This window comes from Puma concolor, chromosome B3, assembly GCF_028749965.1.
Source record: "Puma concolor isolate L17-30 chromosome B3, mPumCon1.1.hap2, whole genome shotgun sequence".
Classification (NCBI taxonomy): domain Eukaryota; kingdom Metazoa; phylum Chordata; class Mammalia; order Carnivora; family Felidae; genus Puma; species Puma concolor.
In genome coordinates, this window is record NC_141672.1 from 53,642,232 (window position 1) to 53,668,511 (window position 26,280).

The 26,280-nt window shown below is 33.3% G+C and overlaps 1 protein-coding gene across 2 annotated transcripts in view; it reads left to right on the forward strand.

The window, feature by feature from the left end:
* MDGA2 (MAM domain containing glycosylphosphatidylinositol anchor 2) overlaps positions 1 to 15,283 on the forward strand; it is an 870,482-nt gene extending 855,199 nt beyond the window's left edge. Inside the window, exons 16-17 of one of the 2 annotated variants that reach the window (XR_015252395.1) lie at positions 5,809 to 5,893; positions 7,932 to 8,037. Coding sequence is in view for 1 of the 2 variants with exons in the window: in XM_086709827.1 (XP_086565953.1) it covers positions 7,932 to 8,037; positions 10,700 to 10,788 (195 nt within the window). In the remaining variant the exon portion in view is untranslated. Of the gene's footprint in view, positions 1 to 5,808; positions 5,894 to 7,931; positions 8,038 to 10,699 lie in introns of those variants that run through there. The other variant, XM_086709827.1, reaches the window with a different exon arrangement.
* Positions 15,284 to 26,280: the final 10,997 nt, after the last annotated feature.

Here is a 26,280-nt window from a genome sequence, read left to right on the forward strand (position 1 = left end):
GTTTATAGTTTTTATAAAATTTAAGCATTGTCTGGCTAATGTTTCTTCAAATATTTTTGTTCCTCCTCCTCTCCTTTGAAGACTCCAATATCTTATATATGTATATAAGACCCCTTATTTATGTGCACGTATATAAGGTGTTACAGTTCATTGATGCTTTTTAAATGCTTTTTGATTTTTGTGTTTCAATTTGCATAGTTTTCTGGTGTGTCTTCACATTCATGAATCATTTCTTCTGCAATGTCTAATCTGCCTTCAATCATATTCAGTGTATTTTGCATTTCAGACATTATCATTTTTGTCTCTATAAGTTCAACTTGAGTGTCTTAAAAATATTTCCACATCTCTAGTGAATGTTTTGAGTATATGAAACCAAGTTATACTAGATTTCTTTGTCATTGTCTGCTAATGCTAATACCTATGTCAGTTCTTGGTTGGTTTTGACTGATATTTTTTTTTTCCTCCTCATTACAAGCCATTATTTATCTGCTTCTGTGCATGTCTGGTAGTCTGATTGGGTGTCAGACACTGTGAATTTTATTCTGAGAGGTAAAATTCTTAAAATTTTATAAAATGCAAATTTTTTGTGTATTTTTTTATATTTCTGTAACTATTCTTGAGCTTGTTTGGTAGTTATTTGGAAGCTGTTTGATTATCTTGGTCTTGTTTTTAAGATTTGTTGGAAAATGCTGAAGCAGTGTTTAGTATAGGGCTATTCTCACTACCAATGCAAGAGTCTTCTGAGCACTCTGTCCTATGAATTATGAGGTTTTCATGTCTTGTGTGAGTTAGGTACTGTTACCTTAAATGCATCACTCTGGTTCTTTCCTAGTTCTTGTGTAGTTACCAGACATTCACGCCCTGATGAGTACATTACTGAATACTCGAGGGGGACTTTGTGCAGATCTCTGTAACTCTGTCTTTGCTTATATCCTGTCTTGCACAGTCTAGCTGCTTTGGACTCCTTAGACTCTCAGCTCTATCTCCTCAACCCAGATTTTCTACCAGGTTCTGTCTTTCTTCTGCTTGCACCATGATCTATAAATTCTGTATAGGATAGTCATAGGATTCACCTTGTTTGATTCCTGTCACTCATTGATCATTGTTCTTCATTACCTAGTGCTCATTGTTTCCTATATTTTGTCTAGTTATTTGGTTGTTTCTGATGAGAGGATAGGTCTGGTTCCTGTTAATCTGCCTTGCTGGAAGCAAATCAAAAAGTAGCAGTTTTTAATGAAGCATTGCTATGCTATGTAATTATCAATCAAAAATAAAATAAATAAAATCATTTTTATTTTGTATTTCTATGTTATTTTATTCTCTGACATATTTTTAGGTCTGTTGACCTAAATTCATAAATCTTGATTTTTGAAGGAAACATGAAACACAGCTACATCATCCTACCACATATATTGTTTGTATTTTGGTTTTGAGTTTGTTGTTATTTTGAACTCTTTTCAGACAAAGTGATTTTATACTCAAAAATAATTTATAACCTATTGAGCTTTTCAAAAATACTTGCTTTGGTATGTAATGCCTACCAGGAAAACATGGTAAAAACTGTACAGAATATATTAGGATATAAATTAAGTTATGAGAAGTTTTAATATTACTCAGATGTAGATTTGTGGCATTGTAGAATGTCTTTAATTCAAGTGGAAAGGATATCTCCTACCTCTTGGAATTTTAAATGAGATATAAGTAGTCTTGAGCCTCTGCTGCACTGACACTTAGGTTGTTTTGTTTGGAGTTGCATACATTTAAATTATTTTGATTTATAAACCCTTTAAAAAACAGCCACTTGCAAAGTCCTTTGTTTGAGTGTGCCCAGTTAGTTTGCTTAGCTGAAAATAAAATTGTTTAGTATTTCTCAGGGTTAGTAGAAGTTTTAGCCTTCTGAAATTCCTTTTGGGGTTCTTTTTCAAGAATTAATTTAACATGATCAGTGCTTATGATGAAAACATATTTTATTGCTAGATTTGGAAGGAATACAGCAAAAATTCCAAAAAAGGTAAAAATGATGCAGTGTTATCTTAGAATGCTACTTATCATTTATATCACACACCAAAAAAACAAAACAAAACAAAACAAAACCATCCTTTTTAATGCTTTACTTCTTTTCATAGTATATTCCAAATGCTTTCCAGGGGGGAAATATGGAGACATCCTGAGACATAAAAGATGCTCTTTATATTTTCTTTATTACAGTTGAAAGGATATCTGGAGATTTTCTCCCTTTATATCCTCATTTAAAGATTTCAAAGTGATTTCAAGACAGTGTATCTTAATTTTTTTTTTCAACGTTTATTTTTTTTTTTTGGGGACAGAGAGAGACAGAGCATGAATGGGGGAGGGGCAGAGAGAGAGGGAGACACAGAATCCGAAACAGGCTCCAGGCTCTGATCCATCAGCCCAGAGCCTGACGCGGGGCTCGAACTCACGGACCGCGAGATCGTGACCTGGCTGAAGTCGGACGCTTAACCGACTGCGCCACCCAGGCGCCCCACAAGACAGTGTATCTTAAATAACATACATCCTTAACATGAACTAGGGTGGGAAAAGATTTTAGCTCTCTTTACATCATGCTCCCTTCATGCTTATCTAGGTAATAATAATAATAATAATAATAATAATAATAGTAATCCGGAATATATTGTCACATGGTCAAGTAGATGTATATCTGGCATTCTAAGCCAAATTCCAGGGCCATTATATAGACACAACTATGGCTCCTAAAGTAACTATTGTAAACATTTTCCAATAACGGGGCACCTGGATGGCTCAGTGGTTAAGCTTCTGACTGGATCACAGGTCAGGTCTTCATCTCAGGGTTGTAAGTTCACCTGCACTAGGGATCCACACTTGGTATGAAGCCTACCTAAAAAGAAAAAAGAAAACAAAATTTTTCCAATGTTAAAGCTATTTTAAACTTTATTTGTATCTTAATTTTTTCCAAGTGATGTTCACTGTCAGTTTTCAGACTGCATTCTTAGACTTTGTGGTTGCCTTAGCAGTAATAATCAGAAGTGATGTATTTCTTGTCTTGAAGAATATGCTATGAACATTTGCAGAAGGCATCATTAATATTGAAGTCAAATCATCAAAAGTGTGTTGTATCCTTTGACTCCCCCATCTATTTTTATTCATTAGTGTTGCATGGAGCTCTTTCTTCCTTACTAAGAAATTATATTTGAACACAAGTTTTAATAGCATCATCTATATCTCTGTCTCTTTATTGACATCTGTATCGGTAAGCTTTAATGCACTATACTGTACGTAAGAAATTGTCAATCAGTGAATTAAAATAATTTTGTTTAGTGTCATTAACAGAAGCCAACATACATTTTATTAACTTCCCACTTGAATATACCCACCAACAGTTAATTTTATGATCATGCAGTATTTATCACATATTAGGTTTGATGCATTGCATGTGCACACTGTGAAAATATATAAAATTTTAAACTTGTCATTTAAGTTAAGGGAAATCATTTAAATAATATCAGTATGTTGTGTGTAAAGACCACGTTTTACATAAATTGAGCCTTCTTTTAGGAAACCTAAACTTTAGCATTTTATCCCTAAGTATGTAGATGTCATTAATTCCTTCTTTGTGGCAATTAAAGCAAATGCATTTCAGAAGTATTGAAGAGGAAAGGAACATAATTTTACCCCTGTAATGTAATAGTATTCAGAATCATGATGGTCCTTCATAAAAATATGACAAAATTTAACCTGTTAAACTAGAGAACATTTCTTTTATAAATGAATAAAATTCATTGTTATCATTGTATACAGTTTATAGCTTCCAGTTTGAGATACATCATAAGGAATGGTTATAGTTTCTTCTTTTTTATACCTGGGAAAAAGCTGTTTGTCACCAAGGATTTATTTTTGTAAACACTTGAAAGTTTGGCCAAGGTACACTGTTTGAATTGAATCTGTATGCATTTTATTTCTGTTACCTACTTCACAATCAAAAACAATATAAAGGAAAAAGTTATCCCTCTAGGTCTTAGTCTAGAAGTCACTTACGAGTATATTAGAATCCATAAAATTTTGTTATAATAATTAAATATGTAGTTGGAGTTGGAGTTCAGAACATAAAAAGAACAATGCGATAAATATCTCTTGTGAGAGTCTGTAGGAGTTAAAAAAAACAATCTATATCTTCTTAGGAGCAAAACTCTTACGGGAATTTAAAGGAAACAAACAAACATATGGCATAGGATCTTTTTCTCCCTGTTCAAATAGGAGGCTGAGGAAGACTACAGTATTTCTCTGGAATATTGGATTCCCTATCATTGCACGATTACAAATAAATATTACAAACACTAATTATATAACCATACCAAGAGATATTGTCAGAAATTATTTTTATCATCTGCTGTTTACACTATCTATGCTACTACTATATTTCTGATTTCCACACACAATACATAGAACACCTGTTATGCTTACACAGTAAGTAAAGTTGCTTTACTCAGTGACAAACTGTATTATTGATAGTTGTACAGATAAATGTAATAATTTATAAATCTGCCAGCTTTTATTTCTATAACACTTAACTCATTCAGGATCAAAAAGGGATGAAGTTTTCATATAAGAAAATGTGCTAGATATAGGCAGTCCTGATGACACATGACAGTTCGACTTGTGTTGATTTGTATTTTTTGCTGTTCAGCCAACTATACACATACAGTCAACTCACTGCAGGGAGGCAACACGCACGTTAAATTACATCAATCTACTCTGATGCTTACCGAAAAAGGCTCTCCCAACGCTTCCTCTCAGTCCTATCACAAAAGTAGTGTGACAGCATCCTTCACAACCTCCCTGCTTCATGGCTCTGTCTTTAACCCAAACGTAGGTCTGACCATATGTTTAAGCATGAACCTAGGTAACCTGAATGGGAAGAAGAAGGAAGGGAGGATAAAGACAGCTAATGGGAAAATTAGGAGTGATTGATACTTTATGGTCCCTAAAAGACATTTTGAAATGCTTTGAGCAATGGCAGCATCATTCAAGGGCCAGCAGCTTTGAAAAGATGTTGATGATTTACACATTTTAGTTCTCACTTTTTTTTTTAAATAGTCTCATCTTTTTTATATCGACACCTACCTCCGGGTGACTAGAACTTGCTAAGTAAAAATAATTGTGTACTTTAAATAAATGAGAAAAATTGTGGATGATTGTCTTACCTATTTACCTCTACATAACTAAGATGGAAAAATGTATGTATTCCTAAACCTGTTTCTCCAGCATCCTTCCCAATGAAAAGACTATGACTTCACCTTCATCTGTTTAAATTTCAAGTGTGAGCAGGTGCAGAACATTCTAACCTACCCTATCAGCCTTCTCACGGACACTTCACTTCCCACACAAAGCACATGAGAATGCAGTCCCCTTCTTTGCCATGGCCACAGCATAAAGCCTGTACTCTACAAGCTGGGTTTGCTTCCTTTCCCTTCCCACACCATCTTTTAAAATTAAAACTATTGGTTACTGAGGAGGTTTCCTCTTTACCAAAGCAAATTTTCCTGATTAATGCATCCTTATTCCTGCTGCAGTCCAGAATTAAAACCTGACTGGGAGCCAGAAATCTGTACTTTATTCCATTTGATCCTTTATAATAGCTGCAAGAAAGAAAGAATTGTGATGACAGTACTCCACTTTTATTCAGTCAACTATTAGCCGTGTGGCCAAAGTGGAACGTGTTGGATTTTATGGAATAAGACTCATAGCAGCATGAATCTGTGGGTTCTAACTTTCTCCAAGATAACACTCCATTCATGTTGTTATCTTCAGGAGAGAAGACTCAGCATCACATGACTGAAACTAAGAAGGGGGTGGGAATAACCATTGATTTACTCTAACAATGATTCTCTACCAGGTAAGCAGCACATTTTAAAATAAGGAAAAATACCCAATGACCTAAAAACCCATAATTAGGAAACAGGCAGTAGTGCTGATAGGGGCAATTTAGGATGACCTTAAAGAGCCATGTGCTCTATAAAAGGTGTGCATATTCATGTTTTAAAATGCATTCACCTCAGCCTTGTTCAGAATAGCTGAAAATAACTTTAATGTCTAACAATATCAATAGGGCCACTGGTTACATAACTTACGTGATACCCATAAGGTGGGGAATTCCACAGTCATTAAAATGATTTCCCATTTTCTGATTTCAGTGCTCTTGGATTTTTATACCATTGATTTTTTTTTTTTTTTTTAATTCAGGTTGTAGGACCTTGTGATTTAAACAGCCCTCTGAGGGTTTTGGGTTTTTTTTTTTTTTTAGCTGTTTCCCAGATAACTTTCCAAATACCACCTTAAGACAAAAGCAAGTCATTATTCTAGGCAGTCAAAGTAATATTTCATTTTTTATTCTGAGGACTGAGAATCCGTATACTGCTAGCTGGGTTCTATATTATATTTTAACTCTGGTCTGCCATTTTATTCTGGCTTGAGTGATAACATGACATTTTGGATGTTTTTCAAAGAAATGGCTTTGGGAAATCTTTATTAACTTATTTATCTCAACATAGGTAAGCAGAAAACTCTTTCTACACAAATTAAATATAGTAATAAAATTTTCTCAAACTTTTCTCTCCTATCAGATCTTGAAAATTATTCTTACGCTATGGATTCGTATGGACTATGCGCAGGGAAAAGGAACTCAATGCAAAAGTTGATAACTAATGCTTCTGCTTACTAAAAGATTTCAATTAATAAAATTATGACAGTATATCAGAGAACAATAGATAAATCTTTCAAAGGTAGCATAAGTATTCTGAAAATCACCACAAATTTGCCTTTAAGGAGCCATATTAAGATACTTTCAAAGACAAACAGAACCAAAAATTTTGACATTGATAAAAATAGACTTTCACTCAATTTGTTGCAATGAAATAAGGCTAAAAATTGTATTAAAATGCATACATCAGCTTGATGTTGAAACAGCTCTTTATTAAGCTAATTTTTCTTTGAAAAGACCAAACTAGATACTTCATTTTGGCATGTAGAAATTTTTGTGATTATAATCACTAAATGCATAGGTTGCCTTTTTGTATCAAAAGGATTAAAAAGGTTTTGCTAGAAGCAAGGAATGACTGTGGGGTTATAGATAAAATTTTATAAGTCTTATTTCTGCAAAAACGAAATAATAAAAATTTGCTAATTGTCCCTATATTGTTATTGTATTCAGAATTTAGCAATAAAAGGAGACTGATTTCATTCATCTATACTTTCACCTCTCATGTATCAAGTCTCAGTGCCAATCACTGTTGTAGATACTGGAAGTTCAAAGGTCTGACACTAAACACTCAAGCAAACCCATAAATATCTTCAGGTGTTTAAAAATAGAATGTAAAAAGTGAAATTATAGAGGTATATCATAACATAGGGGAATGTGAGAAACTTATTCACTGTATTTGCAAGAGAGCAAACAATTTCATAGTGATGGTAAACCCTTGTTCTTGGCTTCAATAAACATAAATACTGCTGTAAAGAACCGTGAACTGATTTATCCCATAAAATATTTCTAGAAAACCAGTGTTAGATGTTTAGAGAAAACTGGAGGGAATCTATCTCAGAGAAATACTGTTCAAATAAACATTTTTCCCCTGAAAACGAACAGTGGTAGGATTTGTAGCAGTGGTAGTTTTTATTGTATTATTCAATTAAGTGTAGTTTTGTTTTAAAACCAACACAGAGCTTTTGATATGAAAACTAATATTAGCCAAGGAAGATCCTATGATTGGTTTTGTTAAGAACATTCATGTTTTTTTTAAGCAACAACTCTGAAGACTGTGAATAATAAATGATGCCAGAATTACTGTTGATTTTAGGTTTGGCTCCTTGGTTTCTCAGTAAAAATCCATCTACAAACCAAAGCTCTACATTTAGGTTTGTTTCATTCATATTTGTAGCTCATTTTTGAAGGTATTCGAGGTCCTGGCATAGAAGGTGACATTGCCATTGATGATGTATCAATTGCAGAAGGAGAATGTGCAAAACAAGACCTAACGACTAAGAGTAAGTGTCTATTCTTGGATTGGTTTGATGTAATGTTAAAGTAACATATTAACTGTTAAAATCGTCTAATTTTTAAAACTCATTTATTTTTTAGTTTGTAAGTTTAGAAATTCCTTATATGTGAGACCCTAAAATTGTGAAGATATTTTGAAAACAAAGTATTAAATTTGAGGGTAGGCATATTAGACCTAAGATCAAAGTAATTTTGATTTAGGTCTATGTGAGGCAAGCACACCTTGATTTTTAATGAAGATTTTTAAAAATATTTAATTCATATTATTAATTTCAGAGGATTCTTTAACTTTTATTAAAACATTGGCTAATCTATATACTCAGCACACATTTACATAGCAATAGCTATTTTTATTGCCCCAGTTTATGAATGTATTTTCCAAGTCTGACTTTTGCAAACATTTTAACAGATTCACTACTGTGAAGAGCCTAAGTGTATACAATAAGTAACAGATCAGCCCATTTTTTCCTGCTATAAGTAACCTATGTGCATCACAATCTTGTTTAGTAATTTGGTTTCATTTTTTCACACATGAATATTTTAGTTTAATGATATATTCAAATTTTTTTTTCTTGCCACAAATATGTTTTTGAATAAAGGAGATATAATGTAAAATATTATTAATATGTGTAATAAAAGATATAAATTTAAAAATTACAAATAATGCAGATAGCATCAGAATTATGTGTTAGGCAGCTTCTTAAAATCCTCATCTCCATATTATCCATGTGAATCTGAGAAAACTAAAACAATTTCTTTTAAAAATTCCTCCACTTGAAAAATTTTCATAGGGTCATCTGATCTTTAATTTCATGATTATATAAAGGGGTATATCGATCAAGCTAAATTTAAACAAATAACTCCTCAATTATTTAGTACACATAAAAGGAGCATGAAAGTCCATTTTGTAACATGTAGAGAAAATAGGAGTCTTTGTTAATTGCATATAGTTATTGAGAAATTGCATTAGTCTAGATGTTGAAAGTCAAATTTGTGCAACTACCCAGTGATTGCTCATATGAACTGAACTGACTCCATTTTTTAAGCACTGTAAAGAGACAAAAACTAAGATTGTATACAACAGTGAGCCACTTGGCTCATAGTTTTCACCTTCTTGTCATCATACTTAGTATTTCAAGTAATAAATTTGGTAAAAATTTTTTCCCATGTCTGGCTAATTTCACTTTAAAAAACCAGTAGCAGTGCCCAAATGAAGTAGGGTTGTCAAACATGCATTCTCCCTAGAGGAGGAGAATGGGATTTCTTTTGCGTTTCATACCATGAGCCAGTCACAGTAACATCATATTAACTGAAGATAGTTACCATATTACATAGGAATCTTACAGTTAGATAATTTAATCACTGAACCCTATTACAAATTAAATTCAAGAAATTGAATTAGACTCTCCAAATGAGGAAAGCAAGAGAACTCCCTCATGGAGAAAACACAAGTGGTGACAGTTGCCACAGTAAAATGACAAGGATAACCCATAGGGACTTTATTGTTACATATTAGTATACTTTCATAATCAGTTTTCTTCTCTTCTAAATTGAGAGAAATGTGTGTCTGTTTTAAATAAAATCTGTCTGTACTGGAGGTATTTCTATTTAGCCTCTGGAAATCAGAGGAAATAGCCCCAATGAACAAAAACATTCTCTTTGGTATGAGAAAGTATTCTGTTACACTAGTATACATTTAACTATCGTTTATTAAGCTCATTTTGACAAGTAGTATTTGGTGAATATCGTTAATTTCTTGGTACACACCAATTTGGCGGCCCAAAGCTTCTTCCTAACTGCTCAGGTTCCCAACCCTTCTCAGTCAGTATATGGTACCACGATATCAAAAGCTGAGGTTTTGCCTTATCTTCAAAACCCAGGTCTCACCTAGGTGAGATCCATGTTATAACTTAAGCTAGGTTCATGAATTACCAGGCTTGCCTATGTTAGCCCTCCTAGGTAAGGCATACATTCTGAGAGGTGTCACCTGGACATGGAATTCTACTCGAAACTCCAATTATGGTAGCAGTCTTACAGGAGATTGTTGGGAAATTTTTTTTTTTTTTCAGTTAGAATGTGCTTCATAGTGCTTCTAAAACTCACACTAAACAGAAAATTATTTACCCAATTTATAGATATTGGGCTGATCTAAGCACATATAATCCAGTTTGCCATAGTTAAATTTCTACCCATAAAAACCCCTTCCTGGTTTTCATAAAAAGTACTTTTTCTCTGTCTTTAATCATAACCATTTCTGGAAGCTCGGGGTGGGGGGAGAATGAAAACTGACCTCTTAGGATTTCTTAGAATTTTCTCTGTGCACAGGCTTTCACGTGGCTAGCAAAACGCTGAGGTTGAGCCCAACCACACACTTACACAAATATCTTCTGAACAAATTTTCATAGCATAGCATATCAACTTCAAACATTTTTCTTTTATCAAATTTCTAATCACATATTTAATTTATTTTCTTATTTTCCTGTCTTGGAAATAGACTGATCAATAAAACAAACCAAAAAGAGTATTTTGTAAAAATGTTTTCCATATGCTAATATTGCTTATTAGGTCACCACAGTTGTATTGATAGCTACATGGAGTATTTATTCTCTATTTTTGCTTGTTTCTTGGCATTATCTCTCTTGTCTTTAGATTCTGTTGATGGTGCTGTTGGAATTTTAGTACATCTATGGCTTTTCCCGGTCATCGTCCTCATCTCTATCTTAAGTCCTCGAAGGTGACCTTATCCTGGCAGAGGCTATAAAAGATTCACCAGGCACTGGCATGAAGAAAGAGTCTTTGTAAATGGACATTGAAAAAACAAACTACCAAAGATTCCTCCACTGACTACTGACTCAAACATAAAATAATAAAAACGAATTTTTTAAAGCACTGGGGATAAAAAAGACATCATGGAAGTATAACTTATTCCAAACTACATATAAAAGATAATCTTGACCTGAGTAGAGAAGAGACCTTCAGGTGCTTTTGTGGCTAAAAAGATTACAGCATCATCTGGTCATCTGGTTGAACTCTGGAAAAAAAAAAAAAAAAAAAAAAAAAAGCTATAGAAATCCTTGTCAAAGCACAAAGTCATGGCTGGTTTTGTTTCAAATGAATAGTTTGCTTGTTACCATGGAAACCTAATGGCCTGCCAACAAAAACCTCACTGTAAACAGGGTACGTGAAAAGCTGGCATTTATTTTCCTTTCAAGAAGGTTTTACATAGAGAATTAAATAAATGTAGGCCCTTTTACCTTTGGTTGTTACCCTTCCTTGAAAATAACCCGAACTCAGAATTATTTAAAACATTCATGCTCCTCCCCACCTGTCCCCATCCCACCTTTCTTGTTATTATTTGTTTTCCTCCCATGGCTAAGCTAGATAACTGTATGCTGTCTCTTTTTGCATGCATTACTATCCAGGATGGTAAACCTGGGCTTACATATTACACAGGCTTATCGGAGTTTGCTCGCGGCCACTTGAACACCCAAACTAAGTCATCTGTTCCAATGAAGAAACCAAACCACCATCTTTTATAAATTGCCATGGAAACCAAGTGCCTTCAATGAAACAAGCCTGAATAATTTTCAACTCAGAAGCTTGCACAGCTAAGAGTGGTTTGTGTAAAACTATTTTGTAAACAAACTACAGAGCCTAAACGTGCAAATTATAGGCGAGACAACAAAAGCCGCTTCTGAAGAAGAAAGGACCGAAGCTACTGCGTAAGCCCATGCAGACGAAACACTTGTTGTTGGACCTCCTAGACAGCCATGGCCATTCGGCTTAATTGTCCATCAGAAAATAACTTCCATTGAGACCAGACATGGGAGCAACACTTTTTTCTTCCAGGTTATTAAATGGGTCAACCAGAGCAAAAGGTTGTTAAAATAATGCTTAGCGCAGAAGGTGGTAAAACACAAGAGTGATTTTTTTTACTCTAACCTCCATTTGAAATGAAATTGGCCCTAGCTTTAGAGGGAGCAAAGAAAATGTTTGTGATTGCAGTGCGTACAAACTCTACAGCGGAACTGGGCCTGAAAAATCTGGCTTTATTCTAAACACTGAGGGTAATATGCCTCTGCCCTTTAGTCAGACTCTGTGCAAATTGTGAAATATTATTTTATTATTTTACCGAGATTAAAAACACTTTTACAAAAAAACAAAAACCTGTAAAAATGATTTTGAGCTACCTGAGGACAAATCATACCTTTAACCAGCCAGTTTTCCAATGCATTGTAAATTTCACTTAAACCTGTTGGTTATGAAAATTTGAAGATCTTTTTCCTTAAATTATCTCAGCTTTTAACTTCATTTAAAAAGACTTTTGTCTAAAGAAGAATATTATTATTATATGTTCTTTCAACACCCCAGGATTAAAAAAAACTGATTATGCAAGTAATTGGGAAATAAGTATTAAATTATAACATTTGCAAATATTAATATAAAAAGCACAACAAAATGTAGTGGAAAAATGATAAAGCTTGGTTTTTAAAAGAAAAAAATTCTGTAGAAATGTTTGTGCAAATTCAGTAATTCAACTTAAAAGATAATTTTACAGCTATGTTCAATAAAGCCTCTTTCCAGGTAAGGTATGCAAAGCGGTATGTGTGTTTGTTGAGCAATGTTTACTTGTCACCAAAATGAGACTAGCTATATATACAAGTTATCAGTTATGATACCATGGGGTAAACATTCAGAGCTTCAGACACCTTAATGTTGGCAGGAAAGCATTTAATAGGAACCCTTGATGCACTCTTCCATATTTTTCATACATGTAAAATAAAAGTCAAACTTATGAAAGTAAAATACGAACTTGGAATTTAATGTGTATTTTCATAGTGAAAGAGGGGACCAGTCAGAGCTAGGTAGTGATAGAATCAAGCTAAAGCCAAGTCCTTTAAATTAAACAGAATTAACTAAGAAGCTTTATAACTTACTTGAACAAATCAGGCATATTGAAAATTTTCACAATTACAGTCAACCATCTGTTTTATCAAACCAAAGAGATTAAAGTAAACAATATTTGGGGCATGTTTTACTAACTCTCCTCACCTTGACTTCCATTTTGTGTGGCAACTCACCACTTCTTTCCACTATCCCATATTAGTGGATCATCCTTTCTAATTGATGTTTTGCACACCCATTGCTGATATTATTAAAAAATTGTTTTACATCTAAAGAGAGGCTTAGCTCATTGCTGCCTTCTTCCTTTATCTTGAATTTGATTTGAGACTTTTGAAAAAAACTAAAAAAATCTATATTCAGAATATTTGGATATACATGTGTCCTTTCCAGGAAAACAATCAAGTCTACTTTTCTCATTAACTGAACAAAGAAATTGCTGTAAGTGCAAGTTTTCAGTCCTTTTACAACGTACTCATAAAATACTAAAGTCTTTTTATAACCTTTCACATAGCTGCAGAAGTCCATGAGAACTGGCTGGTACTTCAAAAATTAATTTTGATTAATTTTTTGAGAAAATGCAGATGAGTGCCAGGAACAAAGGGGCAAGCAGAAGAACTGCAAAACAATCAGATTTATTGATATGGTAATAAATTAGAATATACATCACAAGTGGGTTCTGGATCATTTCTGTAAAACACCAAACTTAGAATTCGAATCAATGTTTTTCACTCCCCATCAAATGTTCAGTTGAAAGAAAATGAATAAAAATGCAGGAAATTTTAAAAGGTTGGGATAAGTGTAAATTGTATTAAGTAATCTCTTGTTTAACATCAGTAATAATAATGATGACTTTAAACCACTTACCTGTTTATCAACTGCCTGTCTTTTCCTAATATTTTTTTGTATTTATTATGAGTTAAACTCACCAATACATTTCCCCTTTTCCTTTTTGATAACATATTTTAAGTGTAATTTATGTCAATATTTTGTTGTCGTACTTTATAGGAAGGCATCAGGCAATAGAGCTTTTAATTTTCTGGAAGAAAGATTACACCACGTAATGTCCAGGTCATTAATAGATCCGATTAATTAGGAGCTAACTCTGTTTCCTTAGTTCAAAAATGCTTGTTCCTCCACATTTAACATGTCTGCAACTGGGCCTATTTTAGTTACAATTGGTAGTATTTCTGTGTAGTGATATATAAAATAAAAGTGCATATTAAAACTGATAACATCTTAGATATGTTGAGATTCACCAAATTCACTAAATCTTCCAGAAGTGCCAAATCATGCCCAATATTTATTCCTTTCCAACAAACCCAAAAGTGAGAAAAAGATACCCTGTCATATTTGTAGGGTTTATATTATTCATTGCCTATGCATTAAAAATGTCATAACTTTTATTTTGTGCTTTAAAAAATTCTGAGTTTTCTCTTACCTCTAGTATACACATACCTAGCCATGCTGTGTTTTTCTTTTTTCCTGCTACCTATTTTTGTTAGTTCCATGATGAATTATAACATGCTGTGTATCCCTGGTTTGAAATGTTTTCTTGTTTTGTGTGATTCATAGTACTTAGTAAGTTAGAAGTTTGGCCTGCCATTAAATTTTCTTTTAGAGACCTGAAAGATGCATGGTGCACTACAATGTCATACAATAGGCTAAACTAATGGGACTTCATTTTACATATATCACAGAATTGACTTTGGCAATGAATTATGATAACTACAATAATCAGAATTACAAACCAGCTAGTCAGTCAGTTACATTATATTACAAATAATAAAATCCCACTCTTTTATATTTTAAAATATGGCAAAATATGAATGACAACTGTACTAACTTTTCACCAAACATGCATTTTTATTTTAAGACTTTGTAATAAACTTATCTGTCAAAATGCATCATTGGAAAACAATTAAGTTCTATGCTTAAGACTGTATGAAACTGGTTGTGATATTTTTCATGACCTATTTTGTTTTGATTAGGGATTTGAAAGATGGTGACCAACTAATATGATTTTGATAGAGTGATTTTCAAAGGATTCTTTTGAATGCAGTTTCTTTAACAAAACAAAAAAAACTTTTTTTGTTTTTTTTTAACGTGCCTTTCAAAGATCAGGGCCTCACAACAGCATTTAAACTGGAAAAAAATTTACTGAAAACTCATTTCCTTTTTGGTTGATGACTACTTCTTACAAATTGTCTCACCTGTGTCTCAACAAAGCAGAAGGTTTATACTCTTCTTGCAACTGGGTAGTTGGTATCAATGAGGAGTTATTGCATTTTCTGTGAAAACAATAAAATCATAGGGTTCAATCCCAAGCTATTTCCTTTCCTCCAGTGTTCCTTTTGTGTCTAACCAGTTTAATCAGTTTTCTTAGCGCTTATTGTTTAAAAGCAGTCTCTGGCACTTTTTACTTCAACATAGGAGAAAAGCTACCACGAACAGACAGAACTTTTTTCAAATCTGGTATTAAAAAGCTCTTTGCTGAGTATCCATAATATTTATAAATATATGTTATTACATAGCAAAAGTAGGACTCAAAGACTTGAGATTGTAATGGGAAATATGTCCATTCAGAATCAGTCCGTCATATGTGGATGTCTGCTTAGAAACAGAACTGAAGAGTTAGGGAGAGAGAACTATTCCACATATTTCCATATGGATCACTTTATTGCCATTTTAGAATAAAGTTTAATAAAATATGAGTCGTGATTTTACTATCCTGAACCCACACTAAGTATATTGAAATTAAGGAATTGGAATTCAAAATTTTGAGTAGGGTAGAGGTTAAACTCCGGGTAAAAAAAGAAATCGTTTTCTCAAGGGAATATTTACAACTGATTGAATTTAATTTCAATTGTTCTAATTTTCCATGGGTTGAGCTAAAAAATATTCTTATTTTTCAATCAAATGATGGTAAATTCTATGAATTAGGGATTAGCTTGTTAGTTTCAGTTTGTTTTCATATGGCTCTTGTTATCCTGGATTTCTAGGATATCACTTTTATTTCTTGAATCTCATCAGTATATTTAAATGTATAAGTTTAATTAAGTATATGTTGTGTTGAATTTACATTGAATATTAGTTACATTTTAGATCTCAAATTTAGATTTAACTTACTTTTTCTTTTGATATTTTACTTCTGCTAGTTTCAGATAGCTGTATGTTATTTTCCCTTGGATATTCTTTCAATAAATGCAATTATGTTAAATGCTCTATTAGTGTTTGGGGGAAATTTCTGCTGTCAATAAGCACTTAAGTTAGAAAAAAAGCTATTTAGAATGGCAATTATATTTTCAAATTAAGGTGAAAATGCCATCATTTCTCTCACTATTAAAAATCTTTTATAGACTCAACACTGCAATGAAGCACAATTAGCCCATTAAAGATATGTGTTGAGTTTTACATACTTTGTGAAAGATCATTTATAAGATTGTGTTAAACAAGCAGGCACTAAAAAATACTCCTGAATGAACTGTGATTTAAGAATTATGGCTCAATTTAGTAACTCTGGGCTTGTGTATGATATGTAAAATATTGATTGAAGATTATAGCATGGATGTTATCCAAGTAGATAGTTTCAGTCACATATTTCATGGGGGGCACTGTAGGCTAAATGTGGGTCTTCTGAGGGAAAAAAATAATAGTGCTTGACAATGATTTGAGTGAACCAAAGTATAAATGGAATCCTAACAATTAGCTTGCATAGCTTAACTTCCTGTCTATCTTTGGTATTATATTTCTAAGAATATCTGTGAAATTATAGAAAAGTGAATACAATTATTATTAACAGACACACTAATTGTGTTTAAAAACCAACCCTTAACTATGTATTAAAATACTGTTTATTCTTTATAGCTATTTAGTTTAATAGTCAAATTAAGGACCTTATCTATCTTTTGACTTCCTATAGTACCTACATTCCTTTAAAGTATTCTTTAGTTATCTGAATATCTGCTCCCCAACTGAAACTGTAACCTACCCCAGGGCAAAGACTGTGTCTTTTAACAAGAGTAAGTACTTTCAACTTATCTAGGTTCTGTAGAGGTTATTGAATTAATGGTTATTGAATTAATCTGTGATTTAGAGCTATATTTAAAATAGAACTTATTCAATGAACCTAGGAAATAAGCAGCAATGTCACCTTTCAGTGATAAAATCAATGAAATTTCACGGACAGAAGATGCCTCCTGCATGTGAGAAAAATGAGAAGTCAAGGCAACTGAAATAACAGCATAAGCATTTGCAACACAATTTCCTGGCACTTCTTAGTTTAACAGAAAGTGATTATATCTCTTCATAAAAGGGCATATGTTGTCAATGTTTTTGCAAACAAAATTACTGTCGTTAAACTGAAGAAAATGAGATGAATTCTGCATGTTTTGTGTCAGATGCCATCGTTATACATGAGACTAATACTACATGCATGTCTTCTTTCAACCAAAATGTATTAATTATAGAACATTATGCTTCATTTTCTATTACAGAGATCATGAGCTCTAGCTAAATTCAATCTTAGCTGCTTTCTGGAATTTATGGTGGAAGATATTGCTTGAGATCCAATTATCCACTAAACTTGAAATAAAGTATATTTAAACATGGAAATATTTTTAAGAATTACACAATAATTGAATTATAAAACAAAATTACTAAAATAGGAATATATTTATTTAGTTCTGGGAATACTTTATGTGGAATAAACTAGATTCTTTTGTATATGGAACAAAAAATGGTAAACATTAATTTTCAAATTTGGAAATTGTGTTGAACAGAGAGAACTACTAATTTTGTTATTTTCATTGTTTCTGTTTTGAAGTCTATGTTTTAATTTCCCAAATTGACACAATTCAACAGGCAATAGGCCCAAAATAAAAGATGGTACAGTGTTAGTACATGGCAACTACACAAACATCGTTAAGTAAGTGAAACTATAAGTAGTATAGAGTCCGTTACTACTAGAGTTCTCTAAAATTTGCAGAGAACATTCTTATTAGCTCACAGTTTTCAAATATCTAACCAAATAGGCTGAAAATACGTTGACCTACCAGATGAGGCTGAGGGACAACAAGGGGAGGCATGCAAAGAGGAGAGGTAGGGGGTTTCAAAGACTATATTCATTTCACAATTTTCCTGAGGACAGGTCCAGATTACATACCCAGTACATAAAATACAGACAGAATGAAAGGAATGTCAGTCTGTCAGTTACACACGAAGGCTCAAAGAACAGAATGATAAAGCTTCTAGGACAGAAATATAAAGAGGTCACTTAAGAGGGGTACAATGTGAATAGATCAGGAGAATGCATCGAAAAATGAATCTAATCAGAGCATTCACATTAACATAAAGGAGAGAAAAATAAGATGACATAACCAAATGCATCTGGTAGAGAGACAATCTAAAAAATGAAAATAAAATATTTTGATGAGGTAAATTTGAAAAGGAACTGCAATAAATATATTTGCAAATATTTTACCACACACTCGTCTTGCTTTGTCTTTTTTATTTTGCAGTGACTATGGTTACAACTTGGCTCCTCTGTCCAATTTCTCCTTCCTGGTTATGTGGATTCACAGTATGTAGATTAGTCTAGAGTTGAGAATCATAATGCCTACTGCACATGCGTCAGTTTGGCAATGAGCATTTTCAAATTATGTCCACTTTTTGTAATAATCTTACTTCAAGCCCATACATCCACATTCATAAATATACAGTGGTGGTATAATGATTTATCATTTTCAAAGTGTTTTCATTTCATCCGTTCTAGCCCATAATTGTTAGTGACTCACCATGGTATACATGAATCTTTGTATGATGGATGCCTTCCGGTCTTCTTTCCATCACCCTGTCTTTCATTGCATGTGGATGGTCACCCTTGCATAGTGTGACCCAGGACTGAAAAGAACAATGTTTAATAAACAATGTCTTTTGTATTTTATTAGCAATGAACCTCCATACTTTATCAAGTCTAAAATAACATTATTTTACATACCACTAGGAAGAAAAAACATTTTTATTGTGATTATAAGACACCATCATTTCTAACAGAAAGTCCTATTTCAGAGATGTTAAATTGCAAATCAACAAAAAATTAACCTTAAGATTGATGAAATATGGCATCATTTATAATTATACTAGATATTTCATTTGACCTTCACAGGAAATCTGCTCTGCATCTTGTAATGCAGTTGGACTCTGACTTTAATGTGAATCAAAATCTCCTAGAATGGTTGTTGAAAACACAGATTCTAGAATCTTGGCACCAGTGGTTTGTTTCAAAAGACTTTGAGGGAAGGGAGAAGGCATAGGTTTTTAACAAGCCACTTAAATAATGCTGATCTATTGATCAAAATAACCACAATTTGTTAAAGATCGGTGCATTGGAAAGTAGCCAAGTTCAAAATCTGTTTTTTACCACTAGTAGCTGTGTGACCTTGCACAGATAGTTTAAAATCTCTGTGCCTGAGTGACCCTGGAGATAACATAGAAAGGTGTGGCATCAGATTGCCAGGGTTTTTCATTGCATAATCTCCCTCAGTTCTCTTAGCTTTAAAAGGGAGTACTGTGTTTTCTAATTAGTGAGCTAATATCTTTACAAAATGTGGAACATTACTAAGCACCACGTAAGTCTTTGCTCACCTATAAAAATGGAATGGTAATAATAGTACCCACCTCATAATGCCGTAATGATTCAATGAGGCAATGCAAATTAAGTATTTAGCAAAGAGTGAAAATTTTGTTTTGTTTTTTTAATGTACTCGTTTAATAAAGTAATAGATCTTTTAAAATAGGTTCTTTAAAAACTCTTTGAATAGCTAACCCTTATTTCCTTTTCCTTGTTTCATCTTAAAGATAGACAAGGAAGAATTTTCTATAATATTTTAATTACTTAAATATTCTAATATTATTTATCTGATATGAAATGAAATAGCCCCCAAATGAAATAAGCTCTCTGGCATTACTTTAATACTGTAAATTGTTTTTGGAATAATCATGCTTATATTAGGATATAAAAAATTAAGTTAGAAACATTACACAAATGCTAGTGAGTGAGCACAAGGTTGATATTCTTCAAAAGTTACCACTGAGATTCATATATGTGTTTACATTCTAGACAGGAACGATGTGTGTTTTTTAAAAATACACTTTTATTTTGAGATCATTATAAATTCACATGCAGTTGCAAGAGATAATATAGAGAGATTCTATATACCCTTGACCCAGTTTCCCTCACTAATTACATCTTATATATGTGTGTGTATTTAGTTCTATATATGTATTTAATGTTTATTTACTTTTGAGAGAGAGAAAGAGAGAAAGCCGGCAAAGGGCAGAGAGAGGGAGACACAGAATCCAAGCAGACTCTAGGCTCTGACCTATCAGCACATAGCCCAAAGCGGGGCTCAAACTCACACACCATGGGATCATAACCTTAGCTGAAGTTGGACACGTCACAGACTGAGCCACACAGGCGCCCCAGTTCTATGTATTTTTATCATACCTGTCAGTTCATGCATCCACCACCAAAGTCAAAACACACAGTCCAATCACCGTAAGAACACCTTTAGTGCTGTCTTCTATTTTACACATTTCACTCCTGCCTCCCTTCTTCTAACCCATCCTGTACTCCTGTCAACAACTAACCTGTTCTCCGTTTCTACAATTTTGTCATTTCAAGAATCTTATAGAATGATATCATATGCTATATCAATTTAGGGACTGACTTTTTACACTCAGCATAATTCCCTGGAGATTTATTCAAGTTATGTCATGTAACCAGTAATTTGTAACTTTTTATTGCAGAGTACAGTATTGTGGTGTATGGATGTACTACATTTTGTGTAACCATTCACCCACTGAAGGACATCTGAGCTGTTTCCAGTGTGGGGCCATTACAAATAAAGCTGCTATGAATGTTCATGTATACACTGTTGTGTGAACGTAAATTTCCATTTCCAAGATAAGTGTTAAATATTGTAAAAAAAGAAAAAAAAAAAAAGACTGCCAAATTGTTTTCCAGAGTGGGTATATCATTTTTCACTCCCACCAGCAATGCATGAATGATCCAGTTTCTATGCATTCCCACCAACATTTGGTATTGTCACTATTTGTTTTTATCTTAACTATTCTGATAGGTGTGTAAAGTGTCATGAATTTAATTTTCATTTTCCTAATGACTAATGAAGTTGAATACCTTTTCATTTGCTATCTGAATATCTTCATCTGTGAAATGTCTAGCCATGCCCTTTGCTTGTTTTCTAATTGTATCTTTTGTTTTATTTTTGAATTTAAAGAACTCTTTTTATATTTTACACATTAAATCATTTGCTGGATATATGTCTTTTAAGTAGCTTCTCTCAGTCTGTACTTGGACTTGTCACCCTCTTCACATGGTATTTTGCAGAGCAAAAGCTTTTAGTTTTGATGAGGTAGGTCTAATTTATTATTTTTCCCTTGTAAGGATTTTGCTTGTGATGTCAAGTTAAGAACTCTTTGTCTATCTAGCCCAAGTTACTAAAGCTTTTCTTGGATTCTTTTATATTCTTTTATAATCAATGTTGTCTTTAAGATGGAAAATTGGACAAATTTTAAGTCCTATTATAATTTTAGGTATATTTATTTTAGTTCAAAATACTGACATTTTCTCATAGCAATGAGAAGGTATAAAAAATAAATTAATGGTGCTAGCAATTTAACTGTTCTAGATGTTAAATCTAAATTTAGAATGTTACATTTAAAGTTAGATATATGATGTATGACCAGTCCATAAAAACTTTCATATAAGGAGAAGTTGCCTCTCTTCATTCCAAACAAACCCAAAGACTGCTGTCCTTAACTGTCATAATTGTCTTTAATTCCACTTATAGGAATTATCATGCAAAATTGGACCACCATGCAAATAATCATGTGTAAGAATATTATGGCAGTTTATAATGGTGAAAAAAATTGGAAACAATCTAAATGTCCACCAGTAGAGGAATGGTTGATGAAAGAATGGTTGTGCTCTTCCCATATCCACTCTAGCTTGAACACCACACTGCAGCCTAAAGACTGCCGATTGTGTGAGATTACCTCAGGACCTACCCATGCACTATAGCTCAAAAGTGCCAGCAATTAACATCCACCACAACCATCCTCCTGTCCTGCTGCACCAGCAGCCTTCAATGTACAATGCCCTGGGTTTCTAGCCTTGAAAAAGACTAACACTGAGATATCTGTTGTACAGACTCCCAGAGTTCCCCAAATAGGATCGAGTCAATCATCCACTGGGGTCCTTGGATTAAGAGCATATCCTTATTAGTTACCTTTCCTTCCCTTTATAACTTCCTCATAACTCCACTAGAATTTTCCAGTAATCATCATCCAGATAAGATTTTGTCCTAAAACTTTGTCTCAAAGATAAGTTTCTCTTTTCTGAGAGAACAAACTAAGACAATAGTTTAGTTATGGAAGAGAGAATCAAAAATCTATTTTTTAAATGGGCTTGAACTTTAACATATAAATATATCTACTACATACTGTTAGGTTAAATATTACATGTAGTCTGATATATTTATAAAAATATGTATATCTCAAACTGCTAACATTCTCCATGTCTGGTAGATATGATTTAGCAAAGTTTCCTTTTATACCTTATTTTTTGATCCTTAATTTTTTGGGCATTAAATGTATATAAACATTGTACACTGAAGAAAAAAACTCCTTGAAGAGAAAAGAAATGGCTCAGTGTAGGGAAATTTTGATATTTTATTGTTTAAAAGTGATTTTGTCTACATTTGGGTGGCCTAGAAATTAGAGCTTTAAGCATTTTAGATGGAGGCATAAGACAGCAAGGAGAACCCTATCTGCCGATGAGTCCTCAAAGAGGTGCAGTGAAAACAGGATAATTGTCAAGGGCAAAATATCAGTTAATGTTACCCATAGTCAGAGGTAACCAGATAAAGTTGTAGAATTAAAATAAGCTCTACTTAGCTACGTAAACTTAACTCAAAGTTCAGATTGGATATACTAATTGGAAACAGCAAAAATCCTGTTTCTAAGTTAATGAAAATAACTCATTAATGATTCTTTAATTATGAATAACAATGAAAAGTCTACTTTTCAGAAGAAATATGCAGAATTTCTGTTTTATGATATAATGGAGATGTTCCTCAAGACTGTTTTTCCACTTTTATCTCTTCCTTCCTATACACTAATTATTTGTTGATCTCAATTGTAGTCTCTCAACTGTATTTATTTATTCTGGAAAATAGTACACAGCATATGAGAGTAATCTCCATCACAATGAATGCATTTCTTTTCATCTTTTCTGGCCTGGTTAGCTCTGTTGATTTGAGTATGTGCTAATGAGGCGGGCCCTGAAGATTCAAACTCCATCCCAATTAGCTGTTCATAGAGAAGTAAATTCCATGGACACACACTGAGAGTATCAGCCAAGCATCTGATTAAGGCTTGTTAGTGGTCAGAAATAGAACTACAATTGTGTGACAAACTTGATGGTTTTCATTATCACAATTGAATAAAAATTTCAAAACCTCCTTTTACATTGGTGCATTAATAGCTGCTTCTCCAATATTCCTGATATCTGTAATGGCAGCAACAATCAAAATAGAAGCCAGAAACCTGAGAATCAACCTTAATGCCTCCTTCAGTCTTTGTCCCTTATGTCCAATCCATCACCATATCTTGCTGATTTTTGTCTCTTGAGTATATCTGGAAACTATGTACTTGCCACCAGCCCTTATGTGACTACCCTAGAAAAAGTTACCATGAACTCTTGCTAGGATACTGCCTTAGCTGTTCACTGCACACTTCTACTTTCAATACTGCCATCCCCATTCTCCACCTGTAGCTTATATAATTATCTTAAAAAACATATACAAATATAACCTTACTCTCCCTCTTAAAGCCTTTTAATGGCTTCTCACTGCTTGCCAAATGAAGACTGAATTCCTTAAAGTTGCATAAGAAAACCTTCATGATCTGGCTTCTCTTACCAATCCAGCCTTATCTTGCTCACAAGATAATGACACTCCCCAGTACCTATCATATTACATAATCTGTAGTTGACACTTACCAAATTATGGTGAAGAATAAACAAGTCTCCTGCCACTCTCACTCTTGCTCATGTTGTTTCAGACACAGAGATTTTCTTCAGCTTTTCCAATGCTGCCTCCATACTCAGGGCCTGGGTGTCTGCTGTTCCTTGTCTCAAATAATCTAAGCCTTCCTTTCCTGTTGCCCAGCTCATTCGTGATCTTAGCTTATGCAGATGTTCCTCTGAGAAACTTTTCATCATTTAGATCAAATCGGTGTCTTCTATTATATGTTCTCTCTAATTTCCTTGAGAACATTTATCAAATTTTTAAGTATTTACATATTTGGTTATTATGAGTTTCCCTTACTGCACTGTAAGCTCTATGAAACCAGAGGAAACATACTGACTTTGCTTACCAATTTTTTTAAGTTTTTTTTTTTTTTTTAATTCTCTTTTAGTTCTCTCATTTTTAAGAGAGAGATGGACAGAGTGCAAGCAGGGGAGGGTCAGAGACAGGGACACATAGAATCTGAAGCAGGATCCAGGCTCTGAGCTGTCAGCACAGAGCCTGAGCAGGGTTCCAGCTCACGAATTGTGAGATCATGACCTGAGCCAAAGTTGGATGTATAACCGAGCCACCCAGGCGCCCCACCAGTTGTTTTTTTCTTAATTCAGAGTAATGTGTCAAATATATTGTTAAACAACAGTGAATGACTATATTCCCTCCACTTTGATCCTGTATAAGCCAATCCAAAGACTTTCCCAAAGATTCATTCTCTTCAATTTATTATTTTTCATACTATCACATTTTTTTGAAATTACCAACTCCTTGAAATTACCAACATCGGTAAATGTTACCATATTCACTGTTTTTTTCTCATTGTTTTGGATACTATCTATTACCTCACATGCCACCTATCCTTCTGTCTTTAACTTTTTCCAATAGTCTAAGTTTTTTCTTCTTAGTTCCATCCCATCCACTACAAGAACTACCCTCTCATGGATGATGTTCGAATCGACCTCATTCTCCAGGCCTGCATCTTTTATATAGATTAAAGATTTATGCTGAATATTACTCTTTACACCCCAAATCAGTAATCAACTTGCTCTTCATCCCTAAAAACCAAATTCTTCTCCTGGATTCTTTATCTTGTTAATTTCACCACCATTATGCTACCATTTTTCTAGTGAACTATTTCAACTATGCTCAAACCTGTTGAACTATCTTTGCCTCCATTTCCTTTGTGTTCTAAATGTAATCAGTTATGCCTCCTCATTTCTGTCATTTTTAACCTTTTTTAAATTCCATTCTGCTTCACATAAATTAATATAAATTTTCTACTGTCTACACAATGTAATAGCATCCTAACTCATGTTGTTTCTCTTATGCCCTATTCCCAAATTTGCCCCTGCCAAATTGGTCTTCCTAAATAGGGTCCCACCCTCTTACAAGAATGTGGAGCTTTAAACATATTAGTCCCCTTCTCAGGGATTGTTAGTGTCTACCTTTTGCATACTGACCGAGGTACAAATGCCTAGCTAATACCCACAACTTTTCTTAAATATGTCTAATATACCTTGCCAGATCTCTGTACATTTCAATTTTACTGGAAAGCATAACTTGCCTAGAACATACTCACGTTTCTAAATTCTTTGAGCTTTACCTTACTATTTCACTTTACTAAAGTGAATTATGGTCTAGGGGCAGGGGATGAGAAAGGGGGAGTCCTACCCATTCTTGAACATTCATGTCGAATGCCATCTTTTTCCCTGATACGCTTCTTGAAATTCATAACACCTTTTCACACCTCTTTTATGGAACAGATATTTTGCTTTATATTATAACCATTGGGTCCTTGTCTTGTTTCCTTAATAGAGACTGTAAGCTCCTTAAGAGCAGGTATTATTTCTTATTAATTTTATGTTCCCTGCAATGCCAATTTCAGAGATTGGCATATACTAGGTGCTCAATTAATATTTGTTGAATTAAACTAAATATGTAGGAAACCAAACTAATAAAAATGTATATATACAGAAAAATATTCAAGAAATCACTGAAATTTGTACATCAGAATGTATAGAATAAAGAATTTATTGTTTCTGCTGTATCATTCGTTTTATTATAACATTTAATAATAATAATATTTATGTTTTTAGGATTTAATTATCTTCAAATTTTCTAATAAAAAAATTAATGTGATGTTCCCAAATGCTTTGTGAGATAGAATAGTCATATACTCATTCTATACATCTGAAAACTGCTGCATAAAGATTTTATAACTAA